At 36.0% G+C, this 20,196-nt stretch overlaps 1 protein-coding gene across 1 annotated transcript in view; it reads left to right on the top strand.

The window, feature by feature from the left end:
- The window catches only part of USH2A (usherin), an 844,952-nt gene that overhangs the window by 62,516 nt on the left and 762,240 nt on the right, over nucleotides 1–20,196 (top strand). Inside the window, exon 4 of the mRNA XM_077157816.1 lies at nucleotides 17,673–17,805. Within this exon, the coding sequence (XP_077013931.1) occupies nucleotides 17,673–17,805 (133 nt within the window). The remainder of the gene's footprint in view (nucleotides 1–17,672; nucleotides 17,806–20,196) is intronic.

Below are 20,196 nucleotides of genomic sequence, written 5' to 3'. Positions count from 1 at the left end.
TAATAAAACGATATTCTTTTCAAATTGTTGTATTATAAAATTCTCAGAGTCTGAGAAGCTATATGACAGAGCTGATGTTTAACTTCTCCCCAGAAAGCTGAAACAGCATAAAGTTCAGATTGACTATTCTTTTTGATAATGTCTATTCGCTGTTTCTGATGCATTTGTAATTACTTTCACATTTAATTCACCTATTAAACTGAACACTAATTATGTGCAAGGCAATGTGTATAGGTTTTGGAGAGTGACAAATGAGATAAGTAGAGTCTTGGTCTAAAGGAGCTTAGAGGAAGAGAGAGAAGACTTAGTAACTATAACACATTTAAGAATAATAAATATGAGAGGTTAACAGTTTTTGAGCATAACTTCTGATTTTTTTTCTGATTGTGGTGAAAGTTCAGGGATTATGAAGAATTAATCTTGGATCTCAAGGATGGAAAAATTTTTGAGAGAAAGTCGAAAAGTTTTCAATTTTTGAAAAAATGGAGAGAGAAGAATTTGAGGTGGGGTGGGCGGTGGCAGGATCGGATGCGCAATTGCACAGAGAGTAGAATATTCACGTAATGTGTGGAAAAGAGTAACTGCTGAAGTTTGCCTGGAATAGGTTTTGTGCAGGAGTAAAATGAAATAAGATGAAGGGAGTTTATTGTCCGATGATAGAATTCTTGAGAATATTGTTCAGCAACCCAAGGGAAACAGAGGTTTTCGAGCAGAGAGCCAAACTGTTTAAAACAGTCCTTTATTTATTTAAAATATTAGAGCCAGTTTGATTCTGTGCCAGCACAGAGCCACTTTGAACTGCATTCTAACTGGACTATGGACCAGTTAATCCCACGGACTCTAATGGTCCTGTCATCCTTTGTGATCATCCTACATCTGCATCCCTTCCGTCATGCATTTTCTCCCAAACTCTCATGACATTATTTCTCTGTCCTTCATTTCTTTATTTTTGTCTTTCACATTTGGTCATTTTTTTAATGCCACAGAACATACTTTCTCTATACTTTCAACCTCTTTTATGATAGTTTTACAAAAACTTTGGCATACATTAAAGCTGGTTATCTCCCTATGGACAACCATTTCCTGTCATTACAAGTTGAGAGGTATAATGTTTTGGAGACCTTATGGACCTAAATCCATTCCCGTGGATGAGGACCTATTGTGGGTGGGACCTCTGATAAAGTTATTTCAGTTGAGGCATGTTCTGATAATCCTCTTACTGGAGCTCTTTATAGGAGGAGCAAATTCAGAAACAAAAACAAAAAAAAACGCAGAAGACAGAGAAAGCCACAGAAACAGTGAAGAAGCCACTGAAGCCAGAAGCTGGCAGTAATGATACCTGGGAAAGAAGAGAGAGACCAGCCGAGGCTGCTATGTGCCTTGCCATGTGATAGAGAAGTCCCAAATCCCCAGCAACCTGTCTTCAGGAACAAGTATGGTCTTGATGTTGCCTAGATATGGACATTTTCATGGTCTCAGAACTGTAAGCTTGTAAAGGAATAAATCTTCCTTGTAAAAGCCAACCCATTTTATGGTGTCTGCATTTCAACAGCTTTTAGCAGACTGAAACAAGAGGGCTTATTCACCACCCCCCCTTGCACCTCAGTGCTGGGAGCAGGTGGAGATGTAGAGATTGATATTCTAATTCCTTCACCTTGTATTGGAAAGAAACATCATCTCTAAAGCTTATGCTAAATAGGTGAATAACTTTTTAAATACTTGTTTTATGTATATATATATATTTTTTGCAACTGTTTGGCATTTTGGATACCTTCTAGATGCGATGAAAACTCTCATACCTGATTCACGGTGTTTCTCTACAGCATCATCATTTCTTGGTCGATATCCATGGACTTCACATTCCTTTCTCTTTACCACCCCTCCCACGTAGCGCATTAAAATCCCCCTCCCCCAAAAGATCGCTTTTGACTGATGAGTTGAACTCCTGCTTGCCTGCATTGCATTGTCTTTGAATCTAATAGACCCTTCTGAGTTCCTTCCCTTCCCTTCTAGGCTGACCTACAAGAAACATGACTTCAATAGCCTTATAGCCATTATCTTGTATTTCCTTCCAATTATCCATTCTCAAATCATTCACCTGACTGCTTTCTTAGTCTCTACATGTATACTGCAGGATAATACCAAAAAAAAAAAAAAAAACAAAAAAAAACCCCATAGGTGTGTGGTTTGAGGCTATTATAAATTAATGAGTTCCTGCTAGGGCTGGACCCTCAGTACAGCCTTAGGAAAAAATTCCAGCCGTGCAATTGTTGATTCAAAGGGTACTGATAATTTCATTTTTGATGTGTATTTACAAATTTCCTTCAGAAAATGTTCGACTAATGCTGATGCCTACCAAAAGTGAATCAGTGTAGAGAGGGCTTATTCCTAAAATTCTTGTCAATACAGGGAATTATCCTTTTCAGTTTTTCCAATCTGGCAGGCAAAATGATATCAGGGCATTCCTGTCTCATTTTGCATTTCTTACGGTACTTCTTGCATTTCTGGCCTTAACTATGTTTATTGGCCATATATAAACATAGCCATATATAATTTTTTCTTCTGAATAACAGGTATCTGTTGCTTTTTTTAAAAAAATACTCATTTATATTGGTTACTAAGAAATCCTATATTAGAGATGGTTTCCCTCTGGTTATTGGGAAGATAACTTTTTTTTACACTAGTGATTATTTAAAAATCTATGTATAAAAAATTTAAACCTGCTTTTCTCGATTCATACATTTTGGAAGTGAAAGTACATACTAACTTCCATGGGAAAGTAAGGGGGTTATCACACCTTCACTTTTCCAATTCTTTATCTGTCATCGTACATTTCCCAAAATATTTTATTCCTCTGCATTTAGCATTTCTGGACCCTTTGATTTTTCATGATTCTAGCTCTGTATTTTGCCTGGTGCCCAGAACAGTGTTGCTTCTCAGTGAATATGAAGTGTTTGTAGTAACATTCATAAACATTTTTGAACTCTTTGGAGAGGGATGTTATTTAAAATGTATTTCTGAATGACCTCCCACTTAACAGGAGAGAATCTCATTCTCAGTTCCTGCCCAGTTTCTAACCTCTTGCATTTTTTTATATTTTTTTCTCAGTGACTTTTACAATAACACTCAATTTAGTATCTGCAGTGTTCATCAGTAAATTGTTATCCTTACGGATTATTAATGAAAACCTGAAAGAAACCTGGAATTCCTTATTAATCCCTTTCATTCGACAAATATCTGGTTTTAAGTACGTATGATAGTACTTTAATTCAAATCTAAATAAAATGTAATTCAAATAAGATCAAATGAGTTTTTCTGTGTACATGGCTCCTTTGTTCAATTAACTTTCAGTTGTATTCATTTTGTTTTCTGTTCCTTTGCTGTTATCTTATTCTGAGCTTGTTCATTTAAATATATATTCTTTCCAAACTCTGGCTGGAGAGCTAGTGGTGTAGCTCTCTGGGGAGGTAAATGTAATTCATTTGATTGGACACTCAAGCTTTTCAATTGTTTTATTTTCCTTAGAGAAATAGAACCTTTCTAGCTTTCAGGTCAATTGGTGTAATGGTTGGATTCAGATGGAATGACATTTTCTCCCCCTTGTAAATCTCTAGTTCCTCAGAGAAATCCTTGGGAAATCTGTTGACAACTTGCTGTCATCTAGCTGGTCTAATAGTATAAATGACTTAGACGCTGATTCCTGGTGGTGTGAAAGCCTGATGGTAAAGCAAAATTTTGGGAAGACCTCAAGTACATTTTTGAATAAGTTAGTTAGTAACTACATTTATTTCTTGCATTTACTTCATCAGGTCTCTGCTATTATTTGCTAGAGAGAGGGATCCATAGAATTTATTCTGTGCAGACATAGCAGCCACTGATAAAAATGGTATTATCATGAGTTGTTGAAAAGAACATACATTGTGAATTTTTTTTGAATCCATGAAAGTATAGAAAGCAAATGAGATCAGATTGACAAAGGAAAGCACAAGCTAAAATACACAGAGAAGATCCCTGAGGCTGGGTGCTCAGGAGACCCTTGAGTTGTGCAGCGCTGCAGGCATGGAGCTGACAGACTCCGTGGGCAGGGAGAGGTGTTTGTGTGATGGCGAGGGACCAGCTCACAAACATTTGGAGCTGCAGTCTGGGGTGGCTTCCCGGCTCTTTGCCATCATCAGGCATCAGAGCCATATGACCTCAGGCTTGAACACAAAGGGTAGGTCACGAGAAGGCAGGCTGATGCTACTGGAAGGAAGAGGAGTCCCCGTGCCTTGGAAATGGGTTGTGCTGCATAACTTTCTCCTGCCCCGTATTACTGGATCCAGTTTAGGATGAATAGAAATGTATCCAAAGATAAAGTCAATAATAGAAGTTTCAGAAGATAGGAAAAAAAGAGAATGGATGGGGAAAATAATCATAGAAATTCAGTTGTTTGGAGCTGTATGTCACCTAGAAAAACATGTTCTTAATTTAATCAGTTCCTGTGGGTACAAGCCTATTGTAAGTAGGACTTTTTGATGATGTTACTTTAATTAAAGTGTGTCTTAATCCTCCTATTAATGGAGTCCTTCAAACTGGAATGAAATTAAGACATAGGGAGAGAACACCACAGGAAGCAGCCTGAAACTGAAATTCAGTGGAACCCAGAAGAGAGCAGAGAGGCCAGGAGAGGCCACCACATGCACTGCCATGTGACAGAGGAGCCAAGGGCCAAGGATTGATGGAAGCCAACCCTCGAATGACAGACTTTGGGACGAAAGCATCACACTGATGGCACCTTTTTTGTTTTATCCTCAAAACCATGAGCTAATAAGTTCCCATTATTTAATCTGACCCATTCCACAGTATTTGCCTGAGTAACCAAGGACACTAAAACAGAAGCTATAATAGAGATACGTTAGAGATGCAGAAAGAAATGCACCTTTGAATCAAACAGACCTAATTCTCAGTTCTAGGATTAAGACAAGCTTATTTAGAGTTGATGTTAGTATGTTGGGGTATGTGTGTTCATGAATGCATTGAAAGGTGGGGATTGGAGAGGAAAAAATCTAAATAATAAATATATCAAAAGAAAAGTAGTGTACAAAGAATTAAAATAGGGCAATATGATATAAAGTGCTTTGGCGATTCTTATGCCTGAGTGGGCATTATAGGGCTCTCTAAGGTAGCAACAAGTAAGCTGTGACCTGAGTGATGGCGATATCTGAACACTCCTTCATTCTTATAACCTGTGCTAGCAAAAAAGACTCATGAGTCTTGAGGTCCCAATTTATATTGAGTACTTATAAGTCATAACTCAAAGGTGCCTTTATGAATGTGAGAGTTAAACTACTACCTAATAATACTTACGTGGTTGGGGAGTTGTGGCTTGCAAACATCCACCATTAAAAGTGTTAGAGTTATAATGCACCATGCAGTATCCTGAATGATATTGTATTAGTTTTCAAATGCTGATATACCAGAAATAGAGCAGCTTTGAAAAAGGGAATTTATTAAGTTCCCAGTTGATACTTCTAAGGCCATAAAAATGTCCAAACTAAGGCATCCAGAGAAAGATACCCTGACTCAAGTAAGGCCAATGGTCCCAGAACACCTCTCTCAGCTGGGAAGGCACATGGCTGGCACCTGCTGGGGTCTTTGGCTTCTGCTTTCAAACAGCTTCCCTGTGGTCATTTTCTTTCTGCATTGCTATTGGCTCTGTTGCTTCTGGTCTCCAAGCATGTGCACCTGTGATTCCTCCAAAATGTTTCTCCTCTTAAAGGACTCCAATAAACTAATCAAGACCCACCTTAAATGCTCAGTCAAAACTCCACCTAATCAAAAAGCCACATCCACAACTGGGTGTGTCATACCTCCCTGGAAACACTTTAAAAGTTTCTACTTCACAATATTGAATCAGGATTACAAGAAACATGACTGCCCTACAAGATTGGATAAGGAAAAGGACATGGCTTTTCTGGGGTACATAATAGCTCAAAACAGCACAAATATTATGTGACAGACAATGGATGTTATGCTGATATTTATATTTGATATCACAACCCTACTAATTTCCATGCTTTTGTTTCACCATGTATAACAACCTTCAGTATTGATTTACTCTTTTAAAAAATAGCAATTATAAATTTATTATATTTCTTTTTAATGAGTAAAATGAACATACAAATGCTTCTCCCACAAAATATTTTTATCCTGTATATTACCCTTCTGGTCTGTCAACCTTAACTAATCCACGGTTTGCAAAAATGAAGAACTATTCTAAAATCATAGACACACCAACTTTTGAGATTTTTTTGATAGCTGCTGCTTACTTGGGGGGAAAATGGCTTGGGAAGGAATATGTAAGAGTTGGGCTGAATGCATATGAATTATAAAAAGACAAAGTGAATATTCTTTTAAGAGCCATCACTCAAATCAGATAATCCTCAATTGGCAGTATAAATTTCCTCAGACACTAATAAAACATTCATTATTTTGTCCAAATTGATAGCACAATCTCAGTTTGTTTATTATGAGGGGGTAAAAGAAAATACATTTGTTGGATGTTCCACATTTCACCAATAATTCACTACTTTTGTTTTTAGGTATGATAGTTCCTAATCTTAAAAGAATAACTATTTCTTACTGCCTTTTTTTTTTTTTTTGCCATAATAAATGTGTGCTTGAACACTATTGTTAAGATAAATAACTGCTCAGACAGTTACCACCTTGCCAGATTTATGACAGAGAGTTCCACCTTTCAGCAATGGTCAATGTGAGGATCTTATTCTCAGTTCTAAAATTTCCTTAAAACTAAGCAATTCACAACAGATTTCATGATACAGTTCTCTGAAGGAGGTTGAAGGGATTCGTATTTCTCCTTTGGCCTAAAATGACTCTTTTTCATTCAGTTTATCAGACATGTTTATAAACATATCAGACAGTACTGAATTTTGTTGAGTACCGTCTCCTGGAGGTGAAAAATCTAAGAGTACACAGAATGCCTGTTTAATAACTAGTCATATTTCCAAATATGAAATGATAAGTAATCCATTTATTATTTGATAGAACAGAAATCTAGTTGGCCCCTCTTCCACCCTTGGTTAAGATTTTAGCAGAAGTAACTCATGCTTTGTGTACATGGGCATTTTAATTTTGCTTTGTTTACATGGCAAGACTCCATTTCTACTGACAGGGTCTTTATGATGTCAATTGAGTATGGCGAAAAGTTTAGGTTTTAGACTATACCAAAATGATTTCCTTTACATCTGTCTATGTGTTGAAGACATGACTGGACACTTCTGACTTTGGGTCAGCATGAGTTTGCATCTCTTGGCAGTGCTTTGGCTTATACCCTGCAAGTAAAGACAGAAATCCAGCATCCACTGTTTTCATTATCCTCTTTCAGGTTTAATCTGACTTAGCGATACACTATTTTATCACTACAATTTAAAGTGATTTTTAAAAACTGGAGATGACTTGGGGAAAAGTGAGGAAGGTAATTTAAAATTCAACACATTAAAATGAAGAAGGCGTAAAAGAGTTGGGATTGATTAGCATGAGTGGAAGATTTGTGATAACTTTGTAATTGCTCCTCATTTTCTTGATTCTTCTGTTTTTCTCTTTCCCTACAACTTCTGTGCCTTGCTGGGACCTACGAATCCTTCAACTGTTAATTTAGATGGAAGTTTCATTCATTCAGTAAAGATGTAACGACTGCCCAGATGTTGCTATTCACTCTTTTGAGGTTTAGAGTTATAGCAGTGAAAAAAGAGCAAAAGGGAAAACAAAGAGAAACCTTCTCTCATGGAGCATGTAGTCTAGACATGGAAAAGAGACTAAAGATAAAGAGATTAAATAAATAAAATATTCAATACATTAGGTCTGGATGAGAAGAAACAAGTCAAATAGGGAAAGGGGTTAGTCAACATTAGTGAATTGCAGTTGTGAATAGGGTGGCTAAAAGAGGCTTTACAGACGATGACATTTGAGGACCCATCAGGAGATGAGGGAATAAATCAGCAGGTATCTGTGGGAAGGAAATAGAGAATGCAAAGATTTGAGGCAAATAAGTGCTGAAATGTTTAGGGAACAGCAAGGAGGGCTGTGTAGCTTGAACAGAGCATACAACACACTGATAGGAGATAAGGTCAGAGAGCAAACAGGGGCCTACATTGCATAGGGCATTGTAGAATTTTGATTTTTCCTCAGGTATAAAATCTCATTGTAGGTCTTCAAGCACAGGAATGACATTGTTCACTTAGGTTTTAGCAAGACTCCTTGGGTTGCTGTTTTGAGAACGTATGGAAGGGTAAGATTGCTGAGTCACAGAGGCCATTGCAGAAATCTAGGGGAAAGGTGCAAGTGGGACCCAGGGTGGTAGTGGGAAAGTGGTAAGCAGTGATGGAAGTCTGGACAGATTTTGAAAATAGGGTTCAGAATTTGCTGATGGAATGGATGAGAGACCTGAGAGAAAGGAAGTCGTCAAGGATAATTTTGGCCTGAGCGATTGGAAGAACCGAGTTGCAGTATTTCAAGGTGGGAAAGGCCGTGGAAGGAGAAGGTTTGGGGGATAAAATCGGGGTTCTCTTTTGGGCACATATCTGAAACATCTCAAAGACTTCCAAAAAGAAGAGATGTTAAATAGGAGGAAAGATATAGGCATCTAAAATACAAATCTGAGTGGGAAATAGCAATTTGAGAGTAATCAGTGTAAGGATGGTATTTAAAGCCATGAGATAAGATCAAGGTGGAGAAAAGAGAAGAGGCCTATGGGCTGGACTCTGTGGCAGCTCAATATTTATAGGCCCAAGATAAGCAGTGGAACCCACAGAGGAAATTGAGAAGAAACAGCCCAAGGAATAACAGGAAAATTAAGTTTGTTGTACTGGAAGCTAAATAAGAAAATTGTTTTGAAGAAGAAGTAATCATCAGCTCTGTTTAATACAGCTGGTGGGTTGAACAAGATGGAAAGTAGAAATTTACTGTCTGCTTTCATCATCATGGAAATCACTGGTATAGTTTTGGTGGTATGGCTGGCGTAAGAATTAACTGTTGGAGTGTTAGAGCTTGAGCAGTGAGGAGAGCTCTCATGTGGGGCACAGGTTTCGGGCTCTGAATGTGATGAAGGCAGCATCTTTCGGGGGAGAAAAGCCAAGTGACTGGAGATGGGTTGTGTACAAGATAATTAATCAATTAAGTAAATACGTTGAGGATAATAGGAGCCAGTTCTCACCCTTTCAGAGGAGGGAGTTACAAATATGGAAGAGAGAAAACTAGACTAGGATGATTCCTTAAGGTTGAATTAGAACTGAAGTTGTTGTATTTTCATTTTGTGTATGTATGCATGTGTACATATATGTGTGTGTACATATACATATGTATATATATAGCTATGGAAATAATATAGAAGTAAATATATATGTGTACATATGCTTTCTCTGTCTACGGAGAGGAAGAGCTTGGGAGCAGTAACATCCAAATAACATTAGTACACTTAGTGCTGAATCTCTATTTCTAAATACCATCTGTCACTAAAAGAGCTAGGATACCTTGGAGAAATGGCTGATTCCAGGGTTAGGACAGAGAAAGTTCAAGATGAGCCTAGAACGTCTTATGTCAGAGAGCAAAAAAGTGCTGAAAAAATTATGGTGATATGTAAAATGAGGAAGAATCCAAATGAATGAGCCTTCCATTGTCCAAATGTGGAACAATCTGAGGACAAAAGACATATAATAGTGGGTTATATCCCCTGAATAAAATAGGGATTAATGAGTTTATATTTATCTACCTAAATGAATGCATACATTGGATGTTTAATAAGGAACAGGGTGTTTACATAGTCTGAAAGTACCTGCTCACAAAATGCTTGTTAATTGCAAAGAGAAAACTTTTATTTTTACTGTGGAGAAGCCTAGCAGATATCACCTTAACCCAAAAGATTAAAGTTAACATCATCCATAATGAGACTATTAGAAATTATGTAACATGATAAGAAGCAATAAGAAGATAACAGCATCACTTGCATTTAATCACGAGGAAACATTAGACAAATCCAAATTGCGAAGCAATCACAAAGTAACTGAACTATGGTCTTCAATAGAGCCGAGTCCATGAAAGTCAAGACAAGATTGAGAAACTATTCCAGATCACAGGAGACCTACAGTCATGACAACTAAATGCAATTTATGATTCTGGGTTAGGTTTGTTTTCTAAAAAGGACATTATTGGAATGATTGGCAAAACTTGATTGGCATATGAAGATAGATGGTAGCTATGTATGTGTCAGTGTTATTTTCCAGATTTTGATGGTTATATTGTGGCTATACAGGGAAATACTTTTTGTTGTTATCGCTGTTGCAAGAGCACACTAAATTATCAAGGGGTAATGTTAGCGACTTAATCTCAAATGGTAGAGAAAAAAATGTCTGTGCTGTTCCTGTAACTTTCCAGTAATTTTGAGATAGTTTTCAGTAATAAAAAATCAAAATGACTCATTGTAGTTTGCTGCTTATTGTTGAAATGCTTCTATAGTGACAAGTAGAGAAATGGGGAGTACTTGGAGGTGTAGACTTCCAGGATGATTTCTTGGTCTGGACTCTTTGTCCCTAAGTACTTTATACTTTTTAAAATTTTATTACACGTACCACCTTACATTGAAATTACTTTTATATGCCTATAGCCATTACATATTGGAAATTCCTTGAAGAAATCGCCTGTGCTTTATTCATTTTTACATCCCTTTTATGTAGCATAACACTCACATATTATATCTGCTCACTAAATAGTCAAACAACAGAAGCATTTTCAAATAAGCTTTTGGTTTTAGTGAAGGAGATAATGAACAGTTTTCTTCATAAACACAGAAGACCAAATAAGAAGCTGGCTTATTTTTATGTAGAGGAAGTTACTGCTATAACAAATAAACATCTGCTTGATTATTGGGGTATAAAATACCAAAGAGATCTACTAAGGTATTTTACAGCCAATTCTGATAATATTTTGGAAATCGTTTATTCTTTATGCATAGGATAAAAGAAAAGGCCTAATGATCTACTTAAGGGTATAGGATATTTCAATTTCTGTGCACAAAAAACATTCTGAAATATGCAATAGCCTATCATATTCCTAGATGGTATTTACAGAAAATGTGCTGGCTCTATCCCTGTTCCTTAGGAAATCAATAATAAGTCAGGTGATTGACAGATTTTCCATCGTATATATATATATGTAAATTAATAGCTTTCTTTGAAGTAGAGAAGAAAGAGAGTGACATAGTTTGGGAAGAAGTAGCCATGAGAATTCTCTATCTAGTCAACATAGGACAAAGAACACCATTTGTATTCTTTTGTTAAAATTTTTAGAGATTGATTAAATTGGGACCTTGTCTGTGGGAGACTGTTGTGTATGGAAAGCATTAATAGATATCAAGGGGAGAACAGCAAATCCAAAGGATCATACCTAGGGTGAAAATGTAATGCACTTAGGCTTTACTGGAAGGTCACTGCGAGGGCCTGGCTTGTATGAGTCACCCAGAGATGAAAAACAAATGTGCCCGTGGGGAGAGGGCAGAGTATTGAAATAAAATGGATGGCCACATGGGAAATGTAAAATAAAAGTAAGAACAACAAGAGAGATCTTTGAGGAGCATTTCTGTATATGAAGCCATTTCCCTGTAGCGTCTTTGTACAGACCAAGCAAATGAAGATTTAAGCACTTACTCAGTGATTCAGACTAGTAGAAGGTACCCATGCTCATCTGAAATAGTCATGGGCAACCCGCCTAACTAACTTCTTCCAAAGAAACCTTGCCCGAATAACTGCCTCAACTCATTATTTCATTGTGTCCATATAAATATAGCATAATAGAGAATATTTAATAGGCTGGAGTGTTTATAATTATAGAAAAATCCCATGTAAGTAGATAAGTTCACTTTGCAAAATATGCATAGAATCCCAGTATGACACATTTAAGATTTAGAATATGGTGCCTTTTCTTTCTTTATTGCTTAGTGTAGAAATAACATAGTGTAGATTGTGTTGCTGGTTTTATTTTGGGAATGTTAACTAGTCAATCAATTAATTAGTATTTGTGGAGCTTGTGCCCAGTACTTAGGGCATGCTCATCAAATTTGCAAATGACACGAATCTTGGAGGGATGGTAAATACAGTGGATGACAGACACAGGATCCAAAAATGTTTTGACAACCTGGAGCAATGGACTGTATCCAGCAAGATGAACTATAACATGGATAAATATAAATTCCTGCCCTTGGTTCTACAAAACTAACTGCATATATACAGGATGGGGCAGATGTGATTACATGATATAAGTAAAAAAAATAAAAAAGTACAGTATTTTAGAATAGTCAGCAAAACATAATTTATTAGTTTTAGCTGCATCCCATTGCCAAAAATCTAGCATGTGATTTTGGACTGGGGGGAGATGATAATCCTATACTACTTTTACATTTCAGACCATATTCATTGTAGCATTTTTGGAACTTAATTTTAAGAAGAGAGAAAGTGAAAACTACATCTGATTGAGAACATTGCAGAAACTAACCATATTTTTTCTAAAGTAGACATAGGAAAGGAATGGTATCTTACTTTACACGTGTGTGCTCTCACAAGGAAAAGGGATTTGATTTGTTCTGTGTGATCTTAACAGAGTTCAGTCTTTTTGAATGGAAGCTATAAGGAGATGTCTTCCAACTTGATAATTTATGATCATAAACTCTATTCAAAGATTAAAAGTTTCTCAAGGGCTGCAGAGGCAGAACACTGGAGCAGTTGAGCTCAGTGTTCTTAACTGTAACATGGAGACAATGACACTGTGTTTTAGTTTCCTGGGTTACTCAAAGCAAATACCATGAAATGGATAGGGTTCAACAACGGAAATGTATCCGCTCTTGGTTTTGAGGCTGGGGAAATGTCCAAACTGCTGCATCATCAAGCAGATGCTTTCTTCCTGAAGATCAGCTGGGGTTCTTGGCTTCTCTGCTACATGGCAAGGCTCATGGAGGTGTCTGCTGTTCTCTCCCTTCTCTTCCCAGTTTCATCGATTCCAGCTCTTTCTCTCCCTGTCTGAATGTTCTTCTCTTATAAAGGACTCCAGAAAGATGAGTAAGACCCATCCTGATTGTAATGGATTGCACTTTAATTGAAGAAGCCTCACCAAAAGGTCCTCCTTACAATGGGCTCATATTCACAGGAATGGATTACATTTAAAACCCTGTTTTTCTGGGGAGCATATAGCTTCAAACCACTGTACACTACAAGGGGCAATCTGAGAAGTCAGTGATACATAAAGTATACGTAAAGTTTTCAGCACAGGACCAAACATTTGGCAAGTTTAGTATACCATCCAGGGGTTGTTGCCCTCCAAACTTGTAGGAGGTGTTCACACGAAGGCTGAATCATCACTGGGTACAATTATAGAAGAAACAATGGATGGGCCTGATAAACTAGGTGACTATTAAGATTACTTCTAAATGCTAACGGGATGTAGCTGAATAGTAATAATTGAGTGGCTTAAACAGATTCTGGAGCCAGTCAACCTTCAATGCAACCCAGAATCCTTGAATATTTTTTTTTTCTTTTTGTGATTCAGTTTTATTATGCTTAAAGTACAGATAATAGCATAATAATGTTTGAAGAATACTGAAAATCTAGGTAAATGAGAGGCAGTAGCATGGTTATTCCCATATGGAAAATAGCTAGAATGAAACATGAAGAGGGGATTGAGCACTGAGAGATCAACAGATTGTGAGGAGACCTCCCCAGTTACAATGGAGATTGGCTGTTCTTGAATGGTTAGAACTAAAGTTGGATGATGGGATGCGTGAGGAAAAACCTCAGAAGACCTTAGATTTAGGGTGGTAAGCAACAGGAGGGCATTCCACATATTCTCACGTATATGTCACATTTTACAGTAATTGTATGGAGTCTCTAGGGTAAATGGCCTTATTTATACTTGGTAGTATAGACGGGAGAGTGAAATATTCCATGCTAATCCTTCTTTAACCTAGAAAGATAAATTTCTATTCCAGAACAATTTCCATTTCAGAAAGTCCAGCACTTTTCTCCTCCATACAACTCTCCCTCCTGATTCAGATTACAGTGAGTTTCTTCTTAGTTTGAATTCTTTAGCATTCAAACAGTGTTCTTTACATTTATATCATTGTTCATCATTTTTGAGGGTGATTTTGAATTTAAGATATATCCTCCAATTTTCGGTATTAAATCTATTAAAGAGGTATTATTCTAAATTGTTCCAAATTATTTCGCTTAAAAATGTGACCTATCAAGTTAATGAAATTGGCATTCTTGGGAGGCTTGTAAACTGATTCTGGGAAAGCAAGTCCCACAGAAGAGGTCCAAAAATATATTAAGTAACACATTTATTTAATGGATTAAGATACAACTTCTCAAAGAAGCTCTTTTAAAAAAGACAATCCTTCATTGTCTGCAATAAGATCCAGAATTTAAATTAAAAATGCCCATCAAATTTATAATGCTCTCAACCCTATCTGGTACATATTCTGTTCTTTTCAGACATATAACTTCTTGAGAGAAAGGACCATGAATTTCTTTTCTCCATATTGGTGCGGCTTGGGGTAGTATCAGGTACTGGGTTGATGCTTTACTGAATTAAATTTAAGTTAGAAGGAATTAATGGAAAAATGATTTCTCCTGTGACAAAATCAGCACAAGGACTCTGCCTATTTATTCCCCAGTCTGAATCAGCAGTTTCTTTTGGTTACTTTAGCCAGCGGGATTAGAATAACAACAAGGTTTGGCATTTCATTTGAACATGCAGTCTTAATTACAGGCAGACATAAAAAGAGCTCTGTTTTCTTACCCTCTGCACTCTTGTAATCAAAATGATCAGTGCAGCCTATCACAGGGACACGAAATTGACCCCTCCCTCCCCCAAATAAAAAGAAACCGAAAGAAGATTAAGATGAAATATGATACTTTAAAGAGAACGAAGGCTTGAGAATGATCTGTTCTCCTGTATTTTCTTTAGGAAGTGGTTTGGGTCTTAGGTGGTATTAAAACCCCTCTCTGCAACTACTAGTTTTGCCAATTCATTCATTCAAGCCATACCAATAAACATACTCAAGCTCCTCTAATTCTCACAGGGGTAGAAAATGCAATAGGTGGGAAGCTTATTTTAGCAGAATGCTTTCTTTTTACAAATCAGAAATTCCATTGTATATATTCCTATCCCCCTCAATAACTGGCAAGGGGATCATCAGAATGAGCTATTGCAAAAAGCCACCTTAGTCTTACAGTTTCAGTGTTATGGGGCCCCAGATCAGAATTGTAAAGTAGTTTGAAGAATCTTGGAATATAAAACATGGCACAAGAAACCAAAGAAGATTTCATCTTATTTATATAAAGGTGGTTGGGAGGGGGTGGGGGCCATGGAATAGAGTGGCTTGGGATCATCATTAATCATTTTTTAAGTGCCAACAAAATGAAAACATCCTTCTGGAATTCACTGCAAGTGACACTGAATTCTTCTACTAAGCGAATATGCGATGAGTTGATAAAAAAAAAAAAAGAAAAAGAAGGTCCTGAACTCTGGACTATAGATATAATACAGTGAAAACAGAAAATCAAAAACATGCTTTCTATCTGGCTCAAAATAAAGGTGCACTTAAACTTGTAAAAGACAACATTTTTATTTGAATGATATGACAGAACTGTCACAGGAGTGTTACCTGCTATAAAGAAAGCCTAAGAATTATTACCTTTATTAGACCAGTGACACTGAGCTTTAGCCATACATTTCTAACTTCTGTCCCTCTACAGAGACAATTTTCTTTTCTTAAATAAACTGTCATGCTAGTGTTAATATATTGTTGGCTCTCTCATGCTCTGAGAATACTGCTGATATAAAACATGTATATGTTAGATTGGTAATAGTATCTTTAGTGTAGCTGACTAGAACAAATGTGTTTCCCTCATGGCTGTGCTAATGTGATAAAGGAAAATTGGCTGTTCATCAGCTTTTGGCTGGGTAAAGACAGTAGAGATGGAACCACATTCTTTTTTATGCATTAATACCACCGAGAAGTTTTCACTAGTTATATTTCATGTGCCTGCATGTTGCGCAAAGATGTTGTAAAACATGAGATAATGCTACAAATAACAAAGTAGAAAAGCCTGTATCTTTTATAATGATAACAGTCAAACACCAAATGACAGTAACAGGCTGTAAAAAATGGGATGCAAAAAAAAAAAAAAAAATGCAGCCCTACTATCCAGCAGAGAGGAGTTGGTGCATGATTTTATATGTGTTAAAGCTTTGTTTTGAAATGAAATAAAATGCAACACTGCGTCAGTGGATTTAAAGAAGAAGTCCACTGGTTAAAATGAAAGTAGGTTGGTTAGAATAGAGAAGAGCCACACTGGCTAATTTTTTGAAGAATTAATATTGCCAAGTAGTTATGATGTTACCGTTCAGGGTTTTATTGGTGGGGAATGGGGCTATTGAAAGGTATTCTTAATGTAATAACTCACATGATTTTTTCTTAAATATATCTGAGAATATATGTTTATCTTCATCAATTATTGCAGACACCTTTGAAATAGAATAACATTTGGATGCTATGGTTAAATTTTTTAATTAAAATGTTCATCAGCCAATATTTCAATTATAAGATATTAAATCATTTTCTTTTTATAGAGCCTTTTGTTTACCATTTCATCCCCTTTGCTATTTAGGGTAACAGTCATTTCAGGAAAGAAAACTTGAACAGAGGACTATTTAGAGACTAAAGTTTATGCCAAAACAGCTGATCAGCTGATTTAGAAATGTATGCCATCATTGAATGGTCAGTGTAGATACGCAGCATAAAAGTTGGCTCAAATTGGCCATCAGGGATCATGTCATACAAACAAAAATTGCACAATATTTTATGGTGTAATCCAGGGGTCATTGCACTATGGCCTGAAGGCTGAACCTGCCTGTTTTTGTAAATAAAGTTTTATTGAGATGCAGTTACACTCATCTGTTTGATACCATCTATGGCTGCTTTTGCAATACAAAAGCAGAGCTGAATAGGTGCAACACAGACCATTTGTCTTGCAACACAAAATCAACACAAATGATTTTTATTCACTGGCTATTTACAAGAAAAGTTTGCTGACCCCTGTTATGGATAGGTGTTAAGCTGCTTGAGTGATTAATCTAAAATATGTTTGGCAAATTTCTGTATTGCTCTATATTGTGACAATAAAGCTGAAAAATTCACCAACTGGATACCAACATTTTTGCTAATCTGGTTTTCAGTATTTCTCCCTGTGAATTGACTTTTGCTTCCTTTTACAAATTTCACCATAACAAATTTAACGGGTATCTAAAAAAATGACACAACCTAACAAAAACTTATAATGCATAGCAATCCGAGCTGTTACGAATATGGGACAAACAATTATGTACACCTTTGAATACCTGAGTATAAATTATTACAGCATACACACAAAAATGCAATATCTGAATTTATATCTAGATCTAGAAACACAAAGCTATATCCTTCAGCCATTAAAATAAATTGTTTCCAGTCTTTCCAACTGAGGAAAGTGGAGAAGTGGGAAATTACCTTGAGAAAGACTGATGAAATATGGTTATTATAAAATAAAAGTTTGTGTACTTAAAATAATAATGGTGATGATTTCTTATAGGTGCATCAGACGAAAATCAGTTTCTTCATCAATGGTTTGGAGGAGGGGAACACAGCTTTTCATACAAGAGCTCTAACTGGTTCAATTATAGATTTTGCCTCTGCTATTATGCGAATAGGACAGAGTTTTAATGGTAAGTTTCTCACTTCAGAATATTATTCTAAAATAATCTTATCCAATGACGTTGTTCTTAAAATATCATGTCAAATGATATTTTAAAATATCTAAGGCTATTTTAAAAATTGAAGGTTTCCTATTATCACTTTTTAAAGTGAGAATAGTATGTAATACACTATATTTTGTCTTTTGTTTGTTGGGATTTTATATAAGACTATTGTTAAAGTAGGACTAAAGGTATTAGATACAGACTGGGACATAATATTCAAACATGTAATAAACTGTATTTGTTCTGTTCATGTTTTCTCACCTTAAGAATGGGCCTTATCATTTAAGACGATAAATACACTACGTCTTGAATAGAACAGAATTTGAAATTAGAATTATCTTGAAATATCAAGCATAGTGGTCTGTAAGATGTATTCTTTTAAAGTGGTATTATTATTTTAAATAATTAAATAATATGTACTTATTAAAAGAAAATCCAAAACAATACAGAACTGTGTAAAATAGAAAACACTTTCATGATTTCCATTTCAGAGACAAATTTCACTTTTCTATGACCTTACAAATTTTAAAGTATATATAGGTGGAGATGTAGGTATAAATACAGTATTTTCCCAAAATGAAACTATAGTACATATGCCTTCTATGAGGCCTTTAAAAATAAAGACTTACCCAAATACTTTGGACAATATCCCATTTCAATATACCCTCTCACTTAGGTATAACTTCTCATTTTAAAATTGCTGTATTACGTACAATGGTATAGCTTTAGCACAAGTTGTTTTTATTGTATATGCCTATTTCATTACATTTATTTTTTAAAATGTTTTTATTGTGAAATATAGCATATATGCAAAAAAAAGAAGAAATTATTTTCAGAGTATAATTCAACAAGCAGCTTACAGAACAGATTTTATAGTTTAGTACGGGTTACAATTCCACAGTCTCAGGTTTTCTTTCTATCTGCTCCAAAACACCGGGGACTAAAAGAAATATCAGTGTAGTGATCCAGCAGTCAAGTTCATTTGTTAAATCACATCTTCACTATTGTGACTCCTCCTTTCCCTTTGAGCCTTCTTCCGCTCTGTAAGGATCTTTAGGCTATGCCCTTTCTAATTTTTTTATATTGAAAAGGTGTGTTGATAATATAGGATGGGGGGGTGGAATTAGTTGCTGTTTTTGGAGAGACCAGTCCCTATGGGTTTCAGGTCTTACCTAGCCTGGGAACCCTCTGTAGGTAATGGGCTTCAGGAAAGTAAATTTAGAGCATGACATTTTTATAGAGTCTCAGTTAAAGCCCTAGTTGTTCTACTCTTTTTTTTTTTTTTTTGACATGGGCAGTCTCTGGCAATTGAACCTGGGTCTCTGACATGGCAGGCAAAAATTCTGCCACTGACCCACTGTTGCATTGCCCATTTTCTTACTCTTTTTTTTTTTTTTGAGTCCTATGTGTTTTATGGGTTTAATAGGCATGGTGTTGGTTGGGGTTTGGCAAACTGTGGCAATGGTAACATTTAGCTGAAGCTTGCATAAGAGTCATCTCCAGAATAGCCTCTTGGCTGTATTTGAACTCATTTGAACTTCAGAATCATATGAAGGTGAGGATTTCCCTTGCAGAGTTGGGCTTAGAGAGAAAGAGGCCACATCTGAGCAACTAAAGAGGTTTCTTGGAAACGACTTATAATTAGGCAAAATTATAGGTAGTCACAGCTTCTCCGCTACAGAAATAAGTTTCATAAGGGTAATACTCAAAATCAAGGGCTTGGTCTATTTTGTTGGGCGTTCTTAATGTTTAAAAGAGCACTGGGAGTTTCCAAAATGGGAAAGTTTAATAGTTCCATATTTTTTCCCAGTTCTTTAAGGGATTCTACCAATACATTTTTTCCCCTTGCAATCCCTCAAGTGATGCTATGTATATGTTTAAATTATCAGCTAACCACCATCTGGGATGTTTCCAGGTATTACAGAATTACATGGTCTCATTCCATATAGTCAGGTTGTTTTAAATGGGTTATCCAGCAGGTTGATTTAAATTTAACACAATTTTTTTTAAACAACTTCTCTTATTGCCCATTTAGATTATTTCTAATATTTCAGGATTATTAGCAATTATTTAACAAAAAATATGCTATGTTTATATCCATATATCTCTTTATCTTTATATATATCTAGTATACACAAATAGACATATATACACATGTATTTGAGTAATTGTCTGATTGAACAGTTCCTAAGATGCTTGGTTCAAATCCCAGGTTCCCATGTGAATTATAATAACTTTTAAATATTGCTAAACTCTAATTACCACAACTTTAAAATGATGATGACCGTATCAATATTTTACAGTGCTATTAGGAGAACCAAATGAGGTAGTTCTATGTAAATCACTACTCTTTTCCCA

The sequence above is a fragment of the Tamandua tetradactyla genome, chromosome 4 (assembly GCF_023851605.1).
Source record: "Tamandua tetradactyla isolate mTamTet1 chromosome 4, mTamTet1.pri, whole genome shotgun sequence".
NCBI classification, from domain to species: domain Eukaryota; kingdom Metazoa; phylum Chordata; class Mammalia; order Pilosa; family Myrmecophagidae; genus Tamandua; species Tamandua tetradactyla.
This window is presented reverse-complemented; position numbering and strand designations above follow the sequence as displayed.